The 19,724-nt window shown below is 37.3% G+C and overlaps 1 protein-coding gene across 6 annotated transcripts in view; it reads left to right on the forward strand.

The window, feature by feature from the left end:
- LOC122811493 (circularly permutated Ras protein 1-like) overlaps positions 1-19,724 on the forward strand; it is a 1,239,209-nt gene that overhangs the window by 331,705 nt on the left and 887,780 nt on the right. For all 6 annotated transcript variants that reach the window (XM_044083365.1, XM_044083368.1, XM_044083363.1 and 3 more), the window contains one exon: positions 6,727-6,824. In XM_044083365.1, the coding sequence (XP_043939300.1) occupies positions 6,755-6,824 (70 nt within the window). In that variant the 5' untranslated portion in view covers positions 6,727-6,754. The remainder of the gene's footprint in view (positions 1-6,726; positions 6,825-19,724) is intronic.

Consider the following 19,724-nt stretch of genomic DNA (forward strand, 5'->3'; position numbering starts at 1 on the left):
GTGTTTTCGGGTTGGTAGAGAATTGTATGTGCTACTTTTAGCTGATTGTACTGAAGTTGGATAGGCAATTCTAGCCACCCTAGATTCTTTAGGTTCAGACAGTGGTGTGTTCTGTATGCTGCTCCAGTGGCAAATCTAGCAATATGACTAAAGCAGCTAGATAGTTTATTAAGGTCAGACTTACTCAAGTTCATGAAGAGAGGGGGTGCATAAAGGAGGATAGAAAGTAGATGTGTACAGGCAATTACCGTCCTAGCTAGTGGAGTGTGGAAAGGTTTGCTCTTGCATAGTGAGCCAAGTTTTTTTTCATTAACTTTTTTAATAGTTTGATTAATATGTATATCAAACTTAAGGTTACCAACTGCTACACCTAAGAGCTTGGTGCAAGGATCTGGGACAATGACAGTGTCATTGTTAGATTTTATAGTAAAGGTTGGAGTGGAGGCTTTACGAGTGGGGGAGAAAAGCAGTAGCTTTGTTTGGTTAGGATTTAATAGGAGATGTCTATTACAGAGCCAATTTTCCACAGTATTAAAAACAATTTGGGATAGAGTCTGCAGACTTAAAGGGAGGTGGCAGAGCAAATCAAAGTTGCATCATCTGCATATTGAATGCAGGTGGCTGTTGGGATGACTGTGTACAGGTCATTAATAAAGATAGAAAATAATAGGGGTCCTAATATAGAGCCCTGTGGGGCCCTGAGGGTGATAAGTAGAAGGGAAGATAGTTTGTTCTGCCATAGTACAGCCTGTTGTCTACCACTCGGATAAGATTTGAACCAGTGGATAGCCTGGACATCCAGCGGAATAGTTTTAAGTGTGTGTATGAGTAGTTGGTGATTGACCACTTCGAAGGCTTTGGAGAGAGCAAGAAAGAGGGCAGAAGAAAGCTTATTGTTGTTTCAGTTTTGATTAGTTTGATTAATAACAGAGAAGGAGAGGAGGGACATGGTTGTACTGTGGAACAGTCTGAAACCATGCTGCGAGTTAGCCAGGAGATTGTGCTGAATGAGCTGGCTTAGGAGTTGTTTATGGATGCACTTCTCCACAATTTTAGCCAGGGGTGACAAAATAGCTGTAGGTGTGTAATATGACCTACATATACTGTGTGTGTGTGTGTGTGTGTGTGTGTGTGTGTGAGAGATGGCATAAAATGTACAGTGGTATTTGTAAAGGGCTGTCACATATCAAGATGTGGCATTCGGCAATCCATGTAGTACTCCTAGTACAGCGATAACTGTGTGACAAGATTCACAAAGATGGTTTGCACTCTCGTAGTTGATGCCTAAGAAACAACAGTGACACATTATACTTGAGTGGTGTGAACGGGAGTGGTTCCAGATGTATTTAGAGTTCGCTTACCAGCAGTGGCAGCTGGTGACTTCAAATCAAAGGGAGGCTGCAGGAGACAGCTGAATGGGTGGGGTCAATGGGAAGGGGTGCGGCCAACCAGAAAGGGGAGGAGCTATGCTTAAAACCACAAAAACTAAATATACTGCCCTGGGTGCCAAACCGTCATTATGAGAGTCCAATCAAGACAAAATGAAGTGTAGAAGAATAACAATATTTCAATGCATTGACTGCATGACAGCTTAATATCTAGATGGAAACAAAAAAGGTTGTGAGGCATGAAAAAATAAATTACTTTTTTTTAAATACATTAATGGAATGCCAGTCAAAATCAAGTATAAGAAAAACAAGCAGCACTCAATTCAAACCACTTCTTGCACTGCAGTTATAATTATAATTTATATTCAGCTTTATTAAAGTACCAAGTAACATGCTGAAAGTAGAAATCTCTGATGCCCCCACTTGTAAAAATGCTCCTTATCCAAAAAAAGACCTGCTGCCTGACATCTACTTGTTTCATGGGGAAAACATGATCAAAGTAAAAAATGAAAAGCAAACAAGAAATAAGCTCAAGATGCATTCCTTAAAAGGATTACTGTACAGGTTATGGACCACACGATTGGCATTCTGTTTACGGGTAAAGCCTGCAGAGATGACTGGAAGTCTCCAAGTGTAATGAGACTCTTAAAATAATGTAATCCTGTCCTTTATTACAAATACTGGCATATGCATTTCAATACCCAAGGCTTATACATTATCTAGTTAAGTATTCTCTACATGGCAACAGAAAGGCTTTCAATGTTGGCAATTCTTTAACAGTATGCTTATTAAAGCTTACTTGCATCTTGCAATCTCAACCAAGCTTACCTGATGGTCATTGAAGTATTGCTACTTAAACACAGAGCAACAGGCACTTTGAGTAATAAGCATAAATCAACAGTACAAAAAATATGACAGAAACCAGACCATTCTGTAAAAATCAAGGACAGATGAAAAGCCACTCTAGTACTTGTGTCTACCTTGGATGGGGGGGGATACTCTGCACATTTACACTGCATAACTACTCCTTGCCTTGCTTCGACACATCGAGTCACTACATGGGGGAGTGGGGTGCAACAAGTATGTCACAGTTTGAAATGTCTCTGGCTGACTTGTGATGGCTCTGACACATTTGTCATATCTCTCAACCTCAGAGCAAGAAATCTGGACAAAGCCATACAAATAAATGGGACAAAGGCCCAAAAATAAGGACAATTTTTAAAATATTGCTCTTATAAACTTAGAAAGATAATAGAGGTCTTGCATTAGTATGAATTTTCTGAATGGTATGAAATCTGAAACTCAAATGTCTGTCATTAATTTCTAACTTCAGTCTTTAATGATTTGTCACTAATTTGCCAAAAAAACACAATTTTATGAAAAATGGACCAAAAATGTGTTGTAAAAATATAAAATAGCAACACAATACAGCTGGGAACCTGTCAAAGAAGGGACACTTAGTACTGCTAACTTGAGCAGCTGACAAAATAAAAGAATCTACATGCATTTCTGAAATAAAACTAGGCAAGATCAGCAAGAGTGATTCAGAATGGACATTTTTTTTAAACAGAATTTTATCTACCTTTTATCTACTTTACAAATATTATAGAGGGTGCTTGAGGGCATCCTGTACCTCTGCACCTAATGGTCCTTATGGCTATAACTGATTTGGCCACTGCCACATTCAAGAAGCCACCTTGAATGTCATTTGAATGATACAGGCTGCAGTGAGGTTTATTCATCAGAATCTTCTTCAGTGCTTGGAGCCCCAGCAGGAGCATCCATTATGAGGGCCCTGACACAGGCTATTAGAACTGCAGTGGCACCTGACATTGCTCTACACCCGTCAGGTATAATAGGTACCATAGGTGCCAGACAATCTGCAATCCATGCCCCGAAACAAATGATGCCCATACCTTTGTCAGTCAGCAAGAGTATCATTCTATAAATCTGCAAGTGGTATATGATCTGTGCAAGATGGGGATATCTGACATCCTGGGATTATCCATAGCACCTATGTTTGGCAATCTAGTGACCTTTAGCATGACCTTGAGACAACACATTCCCTCACAGTTGTTTTTTTGGTGATGACAGCTATTCCCTTCCAATACTGAGCCTTAAATGTCTTTTGTTGAGGCATGTAACAAAGCCTGCAGGTAAGGTTGAAATATCACTGAATGTATTTTTGCTTATCTGGAGATATGGTATTGTTTGGATGATGCTGGAGGTGCCTTACAATTCAAACTTGGTAAGGCAAGCCTCTCCTGGAACAACCTAGTATCATCATCTACTGCAGCTCCATTGGAACCACCAGACATTCCAGAATATGGTAATGAGATGCTCTCCCTGGGGAATCACAGGCAGAAGCCTCAGTAAACCTGGGGCTGATAAAGAACACATTGATTCAGCAAGTATTCCTGTAAGAAACATGCTGTAAGAAAAAAAATGTATGCCGTTTTTGATTTGCTATTTAGTGTAAATAATAGCAAAACTGGCAGGTTCAGTTACATTCTGAAGAATAAACCTAACTGAAACTTGTGACATTCTAATGCCATAAAATAATTATGTCACAAGCAAAACGAACAAGTATCCAGTGCTACCCAAACACATTCTGGCAAACACTTGGTAGGACAGGTCTACCACAGCGTAAAACTCCTCACATAGCATTCAGTAGTGTCAATACTTTGGATGACGTCAACACCTATTGGCTGCTGGCTACCAAAGTAACATGCCCATATTAAACTCTGTTAAGGAGTTCCCACCTGTCTGTTATGTCAGTTAGTTAATAGGATTTATACCCTCAAAAGCAACTCCCATTACCTGTTGGCAATGATAACTTAATAGCAGGTGAACTTCTGCATGACTGTGGTGGGGGTGTGATGATACTAAGAAGTGTTGATGCTGGTATGACTCTGGGGTGCCATAGTGTAACAAACCGCTACAGCCTCTGGTTTTGTAGCATTGCTGCCTATATTTGCCCTAGCTTGTGAATAGCCTTTCCGAGTCCACACATCTTGTGGCCCAAACTTAATGTATTATTGTTGTTTCTTTAGAACTGCTGCAGCAGGGCATACTCGTGTGCCATATGCATGTCTTGCATCAAGACAGTACAGTGACCTCAAACACTCCCCCAACAGATGACAGCTGGCAAGTAGCTGCTAAGCCCCTTCCCTTTTGACCTTTTAACATTTGGGCTGTTTTGTGAGCATAAAACACTGCCTTGTATGTAGTAGCTCTCCTCCTCTCCTCCTGCTTCATCTGATAAGCTACAAAAATGCATTACTTCAGAAAACATTTGAAAAGTGTCACAGATGACAGACATGCCTCTCAACTTTCCAGATTTTTGCTTCGTATTGTTGATCTGTTACTCAAAATGTTGTGGTTTTCTGGCAAATCACTGAGGATTGAAATAAATAATGACATATATTTGTTTCATACTTCATATCCTTCAGACAATGCATGCTAACACAAATCCTGTTATTCTAGCAACTTTCTAAGTTTAAAGACTAATATTTAAAATATGACCCTTTGGCCAGATTTATTGTACTAAGACATTGAGAGGTATGATCACAGATGATGACTTTCGCTACAAGTAGAAGTGCAGCATAACTACAGTAGTGGAAGGGGATGTTAAAGAACAACTGGGCAGGAAGAAATAGTTTGGACATCTGAGAAAGGAGACGGAGTTACTAGATTAGATGATTCCAGTATTTTTGCTACTACTGCAGAGAATAGTGAGAAAAGATCCTAAAATGCAAAGAAGAAAAGGCTAATAGTTTGGGGATGTACTACTCAGGATGGAAAGGAACTTTATGGGGATCTTGTAAAGAAGGGCCATGAAGATACCTCAAATGTAGAAGGCCTGATACTCTGGCTCGATTTTGTTGTGCTGTACTGATGTTCAAATGCTTGACAGTGAGTTTGTTTACAGTACCAACCCACATAACTGCCAGAAAGCATAGCAGTAATTCTTTGTAATATACAGTGTTTTGCAGGGGAGTGCCCTGTGCTCCATGACACCCTTGATGTGTGAGATGTACCTTCACCCCTTTTCTTTAAATATACTACCTCTGAGGCCACACCAATTTAGACAAAAAGGAGTGTGTCCCATTACTTGGCTGTGGATTACTAGAACAATAGCACAGTGGTTACATCTAACAGTGGCATTAGTGAATCTGTGTCCCATTCTCTTTATGGAGGACAACTACCAGGGTTTGCATATAGACGTTTGGGGTCTATATAACTAACTAACTAATAGGCATGTAACTCCAAAAAGTATGCAAGAGAGTTGATATGCATTCCATGTCTTCAGCCATTGGCCATCTTACCAACAGTGAGTGTTCTTCTATGCCAAAGGCTATGGAGAGACTCAGAAATATGGGTGTTATGGATTTACCTTGGTCAAGGATAGCAACGAGATACGATCCCAGGGCTGTGAACAAGAAGGTACGATCCCAGGGCTGTGAACAACGAGGTACGATCCCAGGGCTGTGAACAACGAGATACGATCCCAGGGCTGTGAACAACGAGATACGATCCCAGGGCTGTGAACAACGAGATACGATCCCAGGGCTGTGAACAACGAGATACGATCCCAGGGCTGTGAACAACGAGATACGATCCCAGGGCTGTGAACAACGAGATATGATCCCAGGGCTGTCAACTTCTCTAAAGCTATGCAGTATTTTTTGCTTTTCTAAGAAGTGGGTTAATTGATCACTGTCAGTTGGTTTTGGGCATAATACAGGAAGCTGCAGATACTGATCAGTCCTTAATTTTCTGTTTTCGAGTTGCTGCTAACCCTGAATATGGCAAGGACTTTACTTCTTTTCTAGATACCTGGGACCACGTTTTCTTGCATGCTTCTGTTTGGCTTTGTGACAGAAATGTGAGGCATTACCAACTGACACTAGGCAATGACTAATTTAAACAGCAAAAAATTAAAACTTGGTGCAATACTTTTAAAACATTTTTGCTGGGGATGGGTGTACCGCACATATCCTTGCTGCTTTTATGTATCAAGTCTGTGAGTGTTGTATTTTGGAATAAAGGAAATTTTCCAAGGTGTCTCACTTTTGATCTTGGTGTACATATTACTTCAATTGCAGTTTTGTGATCACACTTTTCAGTGTTGATTTGAACTGTTTTACATTTCCTAGCTGGAGCGCCTTCTGTCGCTTAGGATATGTATGATGACATGAGCTTAATATATGTGATGTAAGTGAACAACAATATGCATTGCCTTTACATTTTGATGGACAATGGCATTGTCTAGCACATACCAAAGATAGTTTCATAAATCCACACATTTTAATTTTATATTGTCTGTTATTTGTAGGGTTTATTTACCACTCTAAGAAGCTAGGATGGAGTTTGCCAGTGGTTATATCTATATTCCTGTAGCAGTGAATGACACACTTTTGTCTAAGCTATCAGGTAAGTTATATACAAATACACTGTGTTTTGTTCTTATGCATAAAATTGATGTAGAAGACATGGAGCTGATCTGCAGTATATACACAATGTTTTTTTCTTTTTAAATCCTACAACCACAACAATCAACCATGTTGTAATGAAGCATCAGCATGTGGGCTATATGCATAAACAGATTTAGAATTACCAGTAAATCCAGGCAGTATGTTTTGGGAGTAAATGAGTATTGAAAGAAGACCTATGCAGAGAAATGAAGGACATCCGACTTTACAGACAGTGACAGGAGATCTGGCTCACCATGTTGTCTAAGTGTATGTGTTTTAACACATAAGCTTAAACTTTAGTATGCCAAGCAGATCTTGGATGGTATCCAAGTTTTCCAGTTTCCCTGACTCCTGATGGAAGTGCCAAGTCTGTTACCCTACCCTTTCTTATTCATTTCTAATGCTGCCGTATGTCTGTCCCATACACTTCTGAATTCTCCTTCTGGTTCTGAACTCAGTGTTTGCGCATGATGGGAGTTCCTTAAGTTCAACTCTTATTTGTCTTTCAGAAGAGAACAATGTCCTCCCTTTATACTTCCGCTATATTCACTCAGTTTAGAAATAGTACCTTCTTACTGCTGAGCTATTTTTCTGAAGTATGCCAAGGTTTATGCCTCTCTAGATTCCTTTGAAGCACCTAAATATTTGTATTATACACACCTTTACATTATCTTCTGAGCATATTTTTTAAACTCCTTTTACTTTCTTCACTTGACTTCTGATGCAGACCTTTCACACTTTTAATTGCAAACAACTGTATTTTATGTCCTTTTGGAAACAGTCACCAGAATTTCCCATAATGCTGTAGTCATCTGTATACAGTGATGGTAACTTCCTGGATATTATTGGTAAAGCCTGTTGTTGTGTATCCCATTATTTTCCTTTTGTTGCTCAACTACAGTGTGTACAGAAAGTTTACTTCAGCTCTTTTTCTGTTTATGTTGATTGTATGTCTCGCACATTGTCAATGGTCTAGTGCACTTAGTGGTGAGCCCATGATTGGGGAGCAACACCTCTTCCAGAGATACCTGGCTTTTACCTTTCTGAGGGAATGAATGGCCATTTGATGAGGGTAGTGTCATATGGGAAACAAAAAATAGTTTTGAAATTTTGTAGTAGTAGTATGGTTGATTATGTTTATTTTAGCAAGCTAGATACAACCTCTTTTTGTACATTTAGAGAACTTCCATTTTGCAGTCATATCACATCATTACATTTGTCCTGTCATTGCTAGCACAGATAGGCACCCTGTAATAAATTAAATAAGTTGTAAAACAGTTTTCATTACTATAGTAGCCTGAGAGGATCCCCCAAAAACATTTGGATATGTGAAGTGAGTTGGTGCCTTTTGCCTGTAATGACTGAAATAGTGTTTCCACTTCGTGCAGGGCACAGAGTTAACAAGCTAGTTCTCATGGTTTTCAGTTTCTCACACATCAAAAGTCAAAGACTGCAATAATAAATATAATGAGACAGAGAAATTATGACAAGCTGTCTGTCACCACTTGTTTTGGGATTATACCATCTTTGTTTGTCATCTGTTTTCATGGGTTCAGATATGTGTAGCAGTAAAGTCAAGAGTGGGAGAGGGAATTTCCTTTTCCAGCAATGCTCATTGTCTGTTTTCTCAAATAGAGATTTATAAAAATCCTTAAACCATAAAAAATATCTGTCGGTTCCCTGGCAAGAAGCTTACCAAGAAAAAGTAAAACTAGTACACAGGCACACAAAGTTTCCGGTAAATGTAATTCTCAGTTCAACAAATTGCAATCACACATCAGTGAAACATAATTTAACTAGCAGATTATTCCAGTCTATTTTATTATTATTATTCAAGCCATCAGATGTCTGAACACATTATATACAAGATGGCTCAAGTTTTATGCCTGGTGTCTAATTTATACTATGATTATTACTATCACCTGACACCTGTACTTTTGCCAAGCACTTTAAGTGCTGGCGTGTCTACCACCCTTGTAAAATGCTACAGTGGTATACTCCAAAAGAGACTGACAGGCGTACAGGAAAGGTGTACTGCAGTGATGCAGTATGCTCCTTTGCATGTTACCCCACCTGAATGACTTCAGCAAGTCTGGTGTGTGGATGCGGATAATGTCTAAATACTCAGTGGACAGTGATAAAAGCAAACATATTTCCTGACTTGGATCTGGTAGGGAAACATTCCCCCCCTCTCTTCTTACACCACCCTTATGCCTCCTCTCATCTCCAAGTCAATCTTTCTAGTTAATTGACTTGCTCACACAATAGGCATAAGTCATACTTTTGTGACATTGCTTATCACCACTATTTCCAAATGCTGTTGTAACAATTATTAGTCTTGGAGCTGTGTATCTGAGGACCTGCTTAAGTGGTTCTTTCTGAAACAGTTGAACAACACATCCCTTGTTACTGTTAGCAGCTACAGTACAAGATGTTATATCCCACAGTTATTGGAAATGCCGCATACACTGACTGAAGTATAAACAGTTTGTATATCTATGAAGCTGAGCTTCCCAGTGATGCAATTTAAAGTTAAGTTGCGAGTTCCTTCTGTTTATGTTTTTATGAATAATCTGTTGTGCATTTATCCCATCTATTCCTGTCACTTGGATTCTGGATTATCTTTAGGAGTAGTTTGCAAAGAAAATCATGAGAGTTTGGGGAGTTTCAAATCATTTCTGATTTATTTTTAAAAATTCCATGTCAAGACCAAAGGGTAAAAAGGGCACACAGACAAACCATTCAGTAAAAACTGCAAGGAAAACCCAGACGTGCTAGTGTTTTAACCGTGAGATACCTTAAACCTGCTGTAGTGGAGGTCCATGGGATGTATACAAATGTTTCAGGGCATCGTGCTTCAGCTAAATGGCTTCTGAATGTCCATGACTTTTTTTTTTTTGTCAAGTCTTTGTTTAGATTCAGGCCAGTAAAGTCAAACCCCACTAGCTGTGGGCATGCATGCTTCAGTCTTTTTTAATGACCTCACCAGCAAAGCAAAAGTGGATACTGTGGTGATGAGGTCAATATAAAGGCCGAAACATGCATGTCCCCAGCTAGTGAAGTTTGACTTTATAGGCCTGAATGTAACCATAAAACCTTAAAAAGTGAAAAAAAAAACACATGGACATTGAGAAGCCATGTAGCTTAAAGACTTGATGTCCTGAAAGGATCATTTATATATATCCCATGAGAGATTCAAGGTATTACACAGTGAAAACTCTAGCATGAATGGGTTTTCCTTGTAGTTTTAACGGAACTATTTTTAAAAGTTTTCATATCCTGATTCTATGTGAAACAGTATGAGTGCTGAGCCATGATTTACAAAGCACATTGAAATCCTGCTGCACTAAATTGATTTCATTTGTATGTTGCTCTTGTTTCACTCAGGTTTGGACTTGCTGTTCTGATTATTTAATATTTTTTATCTACCCTTGTTTCTTTTGGGTTTGGACCAGGCAACAGATGAGTGACTTTGAGCTGATTGTTGATCAGTTTTGTCCTGCTGGTTGTGGTTGCTGTTTTTGGTTCGTTTGAGCAGAGGAATCGGGCAGGGGTGTCCTCTTTCCCTTTGTTATTTACATTATATTTAGAAAATAAGGGACTCAGAAATTCAAGGATACAATTGGTGTGGTAGTCAAGCTGGCTCTATTTGCAGATTATATTATTTTATACCTGAAAAAACAAATTTCAGTTTTGTGGAACATTTTGAAACAGTTTCAAATCTTTTTGGAATACAAAATTAATGAAGCTAAAACAACGACAATAGCTGTAAATTATGTACCCATACATGAATTAGTTCAGCAATATCCATATTTATGGGGACATGATAAAATGAAGTATTTAGGAATACCGATTAAAAAGGATTCTGGTTTGGCAGCTATGGATATGTGGAAGAGACTAAAAAGGTAATAAAAAAAATTGAGAAAATGGAAGTGCTGTTTATGGATAGCAAGATACAAGCTGTAAAAATGTTTAGTGTTTTTATTAGTTTTATACACAGGTCAGGCATATTTTTGTCAGCCAGAGGATAAGTTGTGGATAGCAATTAATAAAGAACTGAAGGATTTTATTTGGAAGGGAAAACAACAAAAGTCAAATGGGATAAGCTGATTCCTCCAACAGTACAAGGCTGTTTGGGTTACCCAGTTTGAAGAGGTATTTCAGAACTACACAGCTAATGCTCCTGTACAGAGCACAAACATAAATCTGTAATTTTAAAGTGGAAAGGGATGATGATGAAACTGAGGAAGCTCAAAAACCAAGGAGGGACTGGGATTTTGGATGCAGATCCTTAAGGAGAATAAAAATAACCATACAGAATTTTATATTCATAAAGCAGCAGAACGTTTCTAAGAATTAAGCCAGCACAGGAATGGAGAAATGAGATTCTGCCGATAGGATGAATGCAATTATAGATACGGGCAAATAGGCAAGAGTAGGCTAGAATTCATTGCATAAAACTGGCAAAAGAACCAAGGTAATGGGAACAATAATTAGAGAGGGAAAGGTAATAGAATGGGAAGAGACCAAGAATTTATTTGGACTGCAGGTCAGAGATTGCCTTCCCTATCAAAGATTGATATCAGAGTATAGGCAAAGAGAAAGAAATAGGGGATCCTAAGTGAAAGGCCAGCACTGGTAGAGTTTTTGCAGAATCTACAACAGAAGCTGCTGTTAAAGGAGTAATTAGTAGAACATATAAAATACTGCATGACAACTATAAGAATCAATCCGAGGAAGATGGAAAGGATTGGGAAGAGAGATTGGATAAGCAATTCACAAAGAAACAATGGGGGGGATATATGTATGTCTCCAAAATATGCAACAGTGTATACAAGATTTAGGATCTTGCTTGGAATTGTTTACATAGGTATTTTTATACCCCAAGTAGACTGCAAATAATTTGTATTCCGGTAGATAGTAAATGTTGGAGGTGTGATGGGGAAGAAATAGGTAATTGGGAACATATTTTACGAAGGTGTAGTGAGTTGGCAGAATTTAAAAATTCCATGCATACTGCTCTATTAGAAATACTTGGTGAGCAAATTGTTGTAACTAAGGAAATTATTTTTTGAGCTATGATACAGAATCGGAATTAGTAATAAACCATGACAAACCAGGAATAAACAAACACTCACCAAGACAGTACTGGGTTGCATTCAACTTAATTTGCCATTTTAATTTACAAAAGTTAAGATATTCATCAACAACCCTACCCTGCATATCCTTGTCTGTCTTAGTTATAATTAAAAATCCAAAAACATGATCTGTGTTGCAACTCAAATGTCTGTACAATGCATTAGTACTTTTTTGTTTCTTCATATCCTGTAAATGCTTGTATATGATTCTTTAGCATCCTAGAAGTCTGAAGATTGTATATTAGAGGACATGTTAATGCAGGGCCAAATTTGAGAGAGTGAGTTCTGTTTTATGGTTAATTCAAAACCTGCGGTAGCCAGTATTTTTGATATAACAAAAATTCATTCTAATATTGTCAACCCTCCCTTATGTCCAATAGTGGATGGTGCCAGATCTAAGACCTGTTTTATTGCTAAATTTTTAGATGTTTCCTTAAAGAATGGGTTGGATCAAATAGACCACATATGCAAGAATTCTTGGCATTTTTTGCACAAAATTGAGTAGAGTAGAATATGATAAACTGATTTTTGTTACCATTGATGTTCATAGCTTGTTTTCAGCGATTCCTCATCAAATGGGCTTTAATTTGGGGAACAACTGATAAAACATTTGCGTTTAGATAACTGGCACGTTAGTGCCATGACGACTCTAATGGAACTAGTATTGCAAAACTATTTTTTATTCTTTGAAGGACAATACTATAGGCAATCAACAGGTGTTGCTATGGGGGCGGCTTGCGCCCCCTTATTTGCAAATTACGTCATGGCCGAGTGGGAGGATTTATTTGTCTTTAACAGTGAATATCAAAATTGTTGGGTGGTCTATACCTGGAATTTGGATGACATATTTATTGTGTAGACAGACACCCTGATACATAGGAGCAATTTTTACAATACATTAACAACACAGTTGATTTTTTATTCTTTTCTAGTACTTGGGATGTAGAAAAAAATCAATTTTTTTGGATTGAATGTGGAAATTGTAAAGGACAAGGAAATTAATAGTTTTGTTTCTAACATACTACAAAAATACCTTTTTCCATTACCTAACTGCACTTTACCAGCTTGTATCCTATGCGTCAGAAGAATCTGTTGTGAAGGGCCAGCTGGTAAGAGTGGCCAGAATGGTTTCAGAATTCGATAAGTTTCAACATGAATGTGAATTTGTAATTAATATGTTTGTCAAAAGTGGCTACCTGATGGAAGTTTTGGAAAAGATCAAAAATGAAGTCATAATAGAGGCAAAATGGATATTTTCAAAATATACTCACTCGTACATCTGTTGAACATTTTCAGGGGGCAAATAATGACAGTTATTAGAGAAAAGGGAAAACTTTCATTTCCACCTATAATTTAGATAGTGGGAGTGTTTAGGGGTGATGCCAATCTTATCCAAAGGGTTGGGATGGAACCATCAGTAGTTTACAGGAAAGGTATGTCTTTTAAAAAACTGTTAGAAAGGACAGCGGTAGAAAAAAAGACATGTTCATCAGGGTATGAAAAAGTGTGGTGCTTGTGCATTTTGTTCAGTTATTTTATGTGGAAGTAATTTTACTGTGAGAAATGTTTTGTACAAGATAGAGGGCAAATATAATTGTTGTACAAAAAATGTTTGGCCCAATGTGTCATATCCTGCTTTCTATTTGGGGATGACTTCTAGGAGGCTAAAGAATCATATATATCAGCATTTACAGGATATCAAGAAACAAAGTACTAATGGATTGAATGAAAATTTGATTTTCAACACAGATCATGTTTTTGGATTTTTAATTATAACTAAGATAGACATGGATATACATGGTAGGGGTGTTGATGAACATCTTAACTTTTGTGAATTAAAATGGCAAATTAAGTTGAATGTAACAAATGGCAATTAAGCTGAATGTAACCCAGTACCCTGGATTAAATGAGGCAGTGTCCATCATCTCATGTTTAAAGTTGAAGCAATTGAGCATTAAGTGATTTTTTTTGATTAATAGGATGGGTGTGCGTTTTTTTTACTAACCTATTTTAACAGCAAAATGTTTTTGTGGTAATTGAGTTCTGAAGAAGTTCCTACTGGAATGAAAGTGCTTAACTCTTTGGATTGTTTGTGGCACTTTTAATAAAAGAAATGTTATGCAAGTTTTGGAGCATTTGGTACTTTGAGTTTCCTGGTATCCAGCACTGTCTTGGTGAGGTTTTTTTGAATTACAGAATCGGAATTGCCTAGAAATAGTAAGGCCTTACCAAGTCTAATTATGGTGGCTGCCAAAAAAAAGCAATTGCTAGAAGATAGAAATCAAAGTCTAAACCAACTATACTAGTAGCAGTGCATATAGTAACAGAGATAAAACAATTGGAAATGGGAACTTTAGAAAAAGGTAGGATCAAATTACATAGAAAGAAATGGGTATTTTGGGAACGATACATGTAGAGGATGAATGAGGTTTTAAAGAAGGCAGGATTTGAATGAGCTATGTAATGTCTGACAGTGATTGGTTAGATTATAAGTGGCGTATGATATTTGCAGCTAAAATTGTGTCAGTGTGGTTTGTTTTCATTTGTATAAATGCATGATTGCCTATATCATATGTGATGATTTAATAAAGATGTTTTATTGAAAAGAAAGATGTAACAGTTTCACTCTGCCTGTACCAGTGTTGGATTTGGTTGCTTGCTGTTCCCTTTTAGATAATTGACACCAGTCCACATCTAGCTTAATTTATGCCATACATACCTGAAGTTGCTTGTGTCAGCCTATCTGTGATGATCCTGTTCAGTCTTCCCATGATGGACATTAGTATAAAAGTCTCAGAATGACATGTTGTCATTACATAACTACCTTATAATGATGTCCATGGGTTGTTGGCACTAATACAAAAAATACTGTTGTGCTTATCTGTATTTAAGGAGTTTTGGGGTTTACTATGTATGCAAAGTGCTGTTTTATTTGTTTCCAGCCTTGTGTATTATATGCATTACTGTTTATACAAAAGGCCTTATGGATACTGTGTTATTTACTGTGTATATTTTCTAATTGTGTGCACTGGGTCACACTGTACCACTGTAAAACATTCCCATTCTGTATGTCTAGGTTTTTGGTTAATAAACACAAATAAGATAAAGTAAATAATTTCATGTAAGAACCAATAAAATGGTACATAGTAAATAATTTCATGTAAGAACCAATAAAATGGTACATATGTTGTTGAGCCTTTTTAGCTCTGGGTATATATGGCTATCATGTGATCAGAGCCAGATTATGGATAGATAGGCCTCTAGGCAGGGCACTGGACCAGGGCCCTCTTCTCCCCTTAATCATTACAGTATCCCATTACTTGGCTGTCTCTCCCCAATTATACCAAACACTGTTCAAACCTGTCAGTGTGCATACTGTTTTTTCTTTACTATTACAGTGCTTACAGAGATTTGATTTAAAGTCTTTATTTCAAATTTTATAGCAAAAACACTGATTGTTTTTTACTAAAGAAAACAGAAAGGGATTCACAAAGAAAACAGACTTAGCATGATCAGTGGCAAACTTTGTGTCCCTTCAAACTTGCATTTATTGAAACTACATCTAGTCAGTGGAGGATTATGTGTACATTTATATTTACAGATATTCTCCAAACCCAGCAGTTATAGCTAAATCGTTGACTACATCTTTCTCAGATATTTGTCAAAATTAATAAAAATAATAAAAAGTCACATATTTCAAATTTGTTTCTCACGAACATACAATAGCCAATGTATTTCAGCTTAATTCTCTCTCTCTTTCTGTCTCACATACACACCTACACAAACACACTAATCCTGCAAAGCCAGATTCGTTGACTGTTTAAAAATGACAAGGTAATAAGAGCATAAGGTACTTTCATCCACATAGAGACCCCCATCAGCAGTTATAACTTTGTTGACAGTGTATACCCATGATTGTTATGAAGACAATTACATGTACTTAATTGGTAGCTTTGGATGAACTGTACGAAGATCACTAGCATTATACAGTAAGGTCCAAATGGAGAGATTATAAAATCAGCAAGCAACGGAGAGTAGCATTGCTGGAACAGAATTCATCCTCAAGTCTTGGTGAGTACCTTCACGTGGAGGACCCTGTTTTTACAAAATCTCACACATGACTACACTTGTATATAGACTTATTTTATGTAGCATCTGTCATGGACAGAAGTAGGATAAATGTAAAAAAAGACAACTGGATGCACAAGTCCTAGGATAAAAAAGTGCCCAATCCTGGTAAGCAGACTAGTGCCTGGAATGGAAAAAAAATCACAATGTAGAATTCTCAAGACATGGAAACATTTCTGCAATGGGGTTAGGCCAGGCTCTGAGTAGGGATGGCCCTCCTGTTGTAGAAGGAAGTAGTAGTCCACAAAAACTGATGGGCCACAAAAGAGCCATAAAGATAATAGATGATGCAGAAATTATGTATTGTTACTATTATGCAAGAAACCCACAATTTCTAGATAGAAGATATTCAAAAAGATTAAAAGAGAAATTAAGAGAAAGGAAAATACTTGCACAAAGAAAAACTGTCAAAAGTTTCAAAGGCAAATGTGTGTTCATTAATACAACATATTTATGAAAAACTTTATATAGACCAAGAAACCTTGGATGGTTTAGAAAAATAAGCAACTGAGGAAGAGCAAAAATATAAAGAGCAAAACCCAGAGTTTTTTTTGCAAGGTATAAGAGAGAAACATGGACATGGGCAAGATAGAGAGATGTCGTAATGGTGCAATATTTATGTAAAGGAGAAAGCCAAACTAATTAATACATAAATGTAGCTCCAAAAGTGTTTGAAATACAGACAAAGTTACCCAGATATGGAAAATTTCACAATACAAGAAATAATATCACAAAGGGGAATCTAGAGCAGAAGATTAGTAAAGTGGAACTTAAACATGTAGAAGCTGAAGTTATGGAGTACCTGTGAAGTGAAGGATTTAGTGTAGAGTTATGTCACAGCATGATGATACGTGCCCCCAAAGTAAGGGGAAACAGGTGGAATGAGAGACATCTGAAGAAAAAAATATGGACATGAGCAAGAAAAAGAGATTTTATATGGTGCAGCATCCCTACAAAGGATAAAGTAAAACTAATCAATACAAAAAGGCACCACCAAAGATATTTAAAGAGAAATACAGGCAAAGGCATCCGAATATGGAAAATGTTATACTACAAAAAAAAGAAAACAAAGGGGAAAGTAGAAAAGAGGATTAGTAATGGAGTTGTTAAAGAAAAAATACTGAAGATTTGGATTACCTGTGAAGTGAAGGATTTAGTGTAGAAAATCCAACTCTGATAACTTCACACTGCAATAGAACAGTGAGTGTCCAAATTAAGGAAAAACAGGTGGAACGGGAAGCATTTGATCAGATGCTCTGGAGTCTTCAGTAGGAAACCAGTACAAAAGTTCAGTTGTAGTTGCACAGCAATGGAAAGAATAGGAAAATGTGGCAACTCTGTGCAGTCAATGTCGTGGAGTGATAGGCCAGTGAATTCCCATATGAAAGAGCAACAAATGACGCAGGATGCATCTGAAGAGAAAATGTCACATGAAGATATTCTGGAACTTTCTGTAGAATTCCCACAGGAAACAGAGAAAAAAGAATGTGCCCTCAGTTTAGAAGGAAAAGATGAAGGCGAAGAGTTGCTTGATTTTAATAGAGATGGATAGGCATATTAAGATCAATGAAAGAAATAGATTACAAAAAGTTTGTAAGACTCGAGATGTTAGAAGCCGTCATGGAAGTATTGTATAGAGAAAACTATAAAGCAATTAAGATATGAAGTGTCATTGTTAGAAGATTATAAAAGAGGGAACAGATCAACAAAAATACGTAGAAAGGTAGACATGATAAAAGCAAAGTGCAGTATTACAACAGACCTGGATCTGTCGTACACTATTGCAAATAATAAACTAACAATATAAGCACAGGGGAGAAGAACTTGGAAGATATGCAGATAAATATAAAGGAAAAGTACAAAATAAATTAATTGATTCATAGATTGATTGTTACATTACTAGGCTAACGACTGGCGGGGGGGGGGGGTGTATTTCTAAGCCTAGCCAAGTTTTCCTGAAAGAATAATAACATTCTTTATCCAAATAGGGCAAATTTCCTATTTCCCATCCACTGGTCTAGGTTGCACTTATTGAGTAACAGACAAACTCGGGTCTATATTAGATAACCGAAAGTTTTATTCAGCGAACACTCACATGAGCAAAAACGTTGGAAATCAAACTTCTTATTGTGGGGGGCTGCACCCCCCTCACCCCCACTAACTATATATTCCAACTCCAAGATCACACTACAGTGAGGAAAGGGCAAATATCCCACTCCTCACTGTATCACGACCCCACAAACACCCTTTCAATTTCCAGAGTTTTCGCTTATGTGAGCATTCGCTGAATAAAACTTTTGGTTATCTAATCTAGACCCGACAAACTCAGTTTCACATGAATGAGAAGCCTGTTCCATAGGAGAGGTAGTCTCTGGGACATGTATCTGTCTCTCCAGTGTGTTCTAAGTCACAGACAAAATGCTACCTAGAGCTTGAATTTCTGCGGCTGACAGAAAAAGTCTTGTAGAGAACTGGGAAACAAAGCAAAAGGATTAGAAACACACCAAGAAAGAAGAAATAGACACATTTTGGAGAAATATCTATAAGACACTGTGGAACATAACAAAGATGCTAAATGGATAGAAGTAGTAAGAGAAACAGAAGTTCAAATGTGCAGGATATGAGATGGGATGAAGTAACATTCAGAGAAACTGAAACAAAATTAGAAAAGCTCCTAAATGTAAACCCCAGGCCCAGATGCACCACCTAACTTCTGGCTAAAAGTATTAACATCTTTACATGAACGTTTAGCCCTGAGCAAGAATTGCTTATATGTGCAACCCAAACAAACACCAGCCTGGTTAACAGCAAGGAAAATTATACTTAGGAGTGAACCTGCAAGCTATTTTAAAAATGGTAGACCAATATCTTATCTTCTGAAGATGTTTATAATCATTTAGAAGAAAACTCAATCATGGCAATAGAACAAAATGGTAACAAAAGAAAGTTATATGGAGCAAAAGATCAGTTGTTGGTAATTAAAGTCATAATGGAAAGTTTTAAAAAGGAAGAATCTATGTATGGCTTGAGTAGATTACAAAAGAACATTTGACAGCATCTCTCATTCATGGTTAAAGGAGTGCTTATGGATGTATAAACTGATCAATTACATTACAATGACCATGAGACAGTTTCAAACCACTTTACAGCTAACGATAAAGGACAAATTATTATCCCAGGGCTGAAAATTCAAAGGGGGGGTATATTCTACTGCGCTTTTGTCTTGCCCTTAACCCACTAAGCTATGTGCTTAATAGTACAATAAAACTATCCAAGAGGTACTACTGAACACTATATAAAATAAAAAAACTTTAAAAGTGGAAGGAAAAATAACTAGAAAAACATATTTCCGATTTGAGCGCTTTCTCTTTTTTAATATTCGAACTTCATCAGAAATCCTGCAGTATTCAAACATGAGTGAATAAAATTTCTAAAGTAAACAGCCTAAAATACAAGAGAGAAAGCCCCACCTACAATGTTGATGTCATGCGCTATCTATTCCATTTGAGTAAACATTTTGTTTAATTTGCCATTCAGTCCATTTTAAAGTATGGGTTTACTAACATCTGCAAAAATCAGGGCAATGACCGTTT

Source organism: Protopterus annectens, chromosome 9.part0 (genome assembly GCF_019279795.1).
Source record: "Protopterus annectens isolate FY-2018-M chromosome 9.part0, PAN1.0, whole genome shotgun sequence".
NCBI classification, from domain to species: domain Eukaryota; kingdom Metazoa; phylum Chordata; order Ceratodontiformes; family Protopteridae; genus Protopterus; species Protopterus annectens.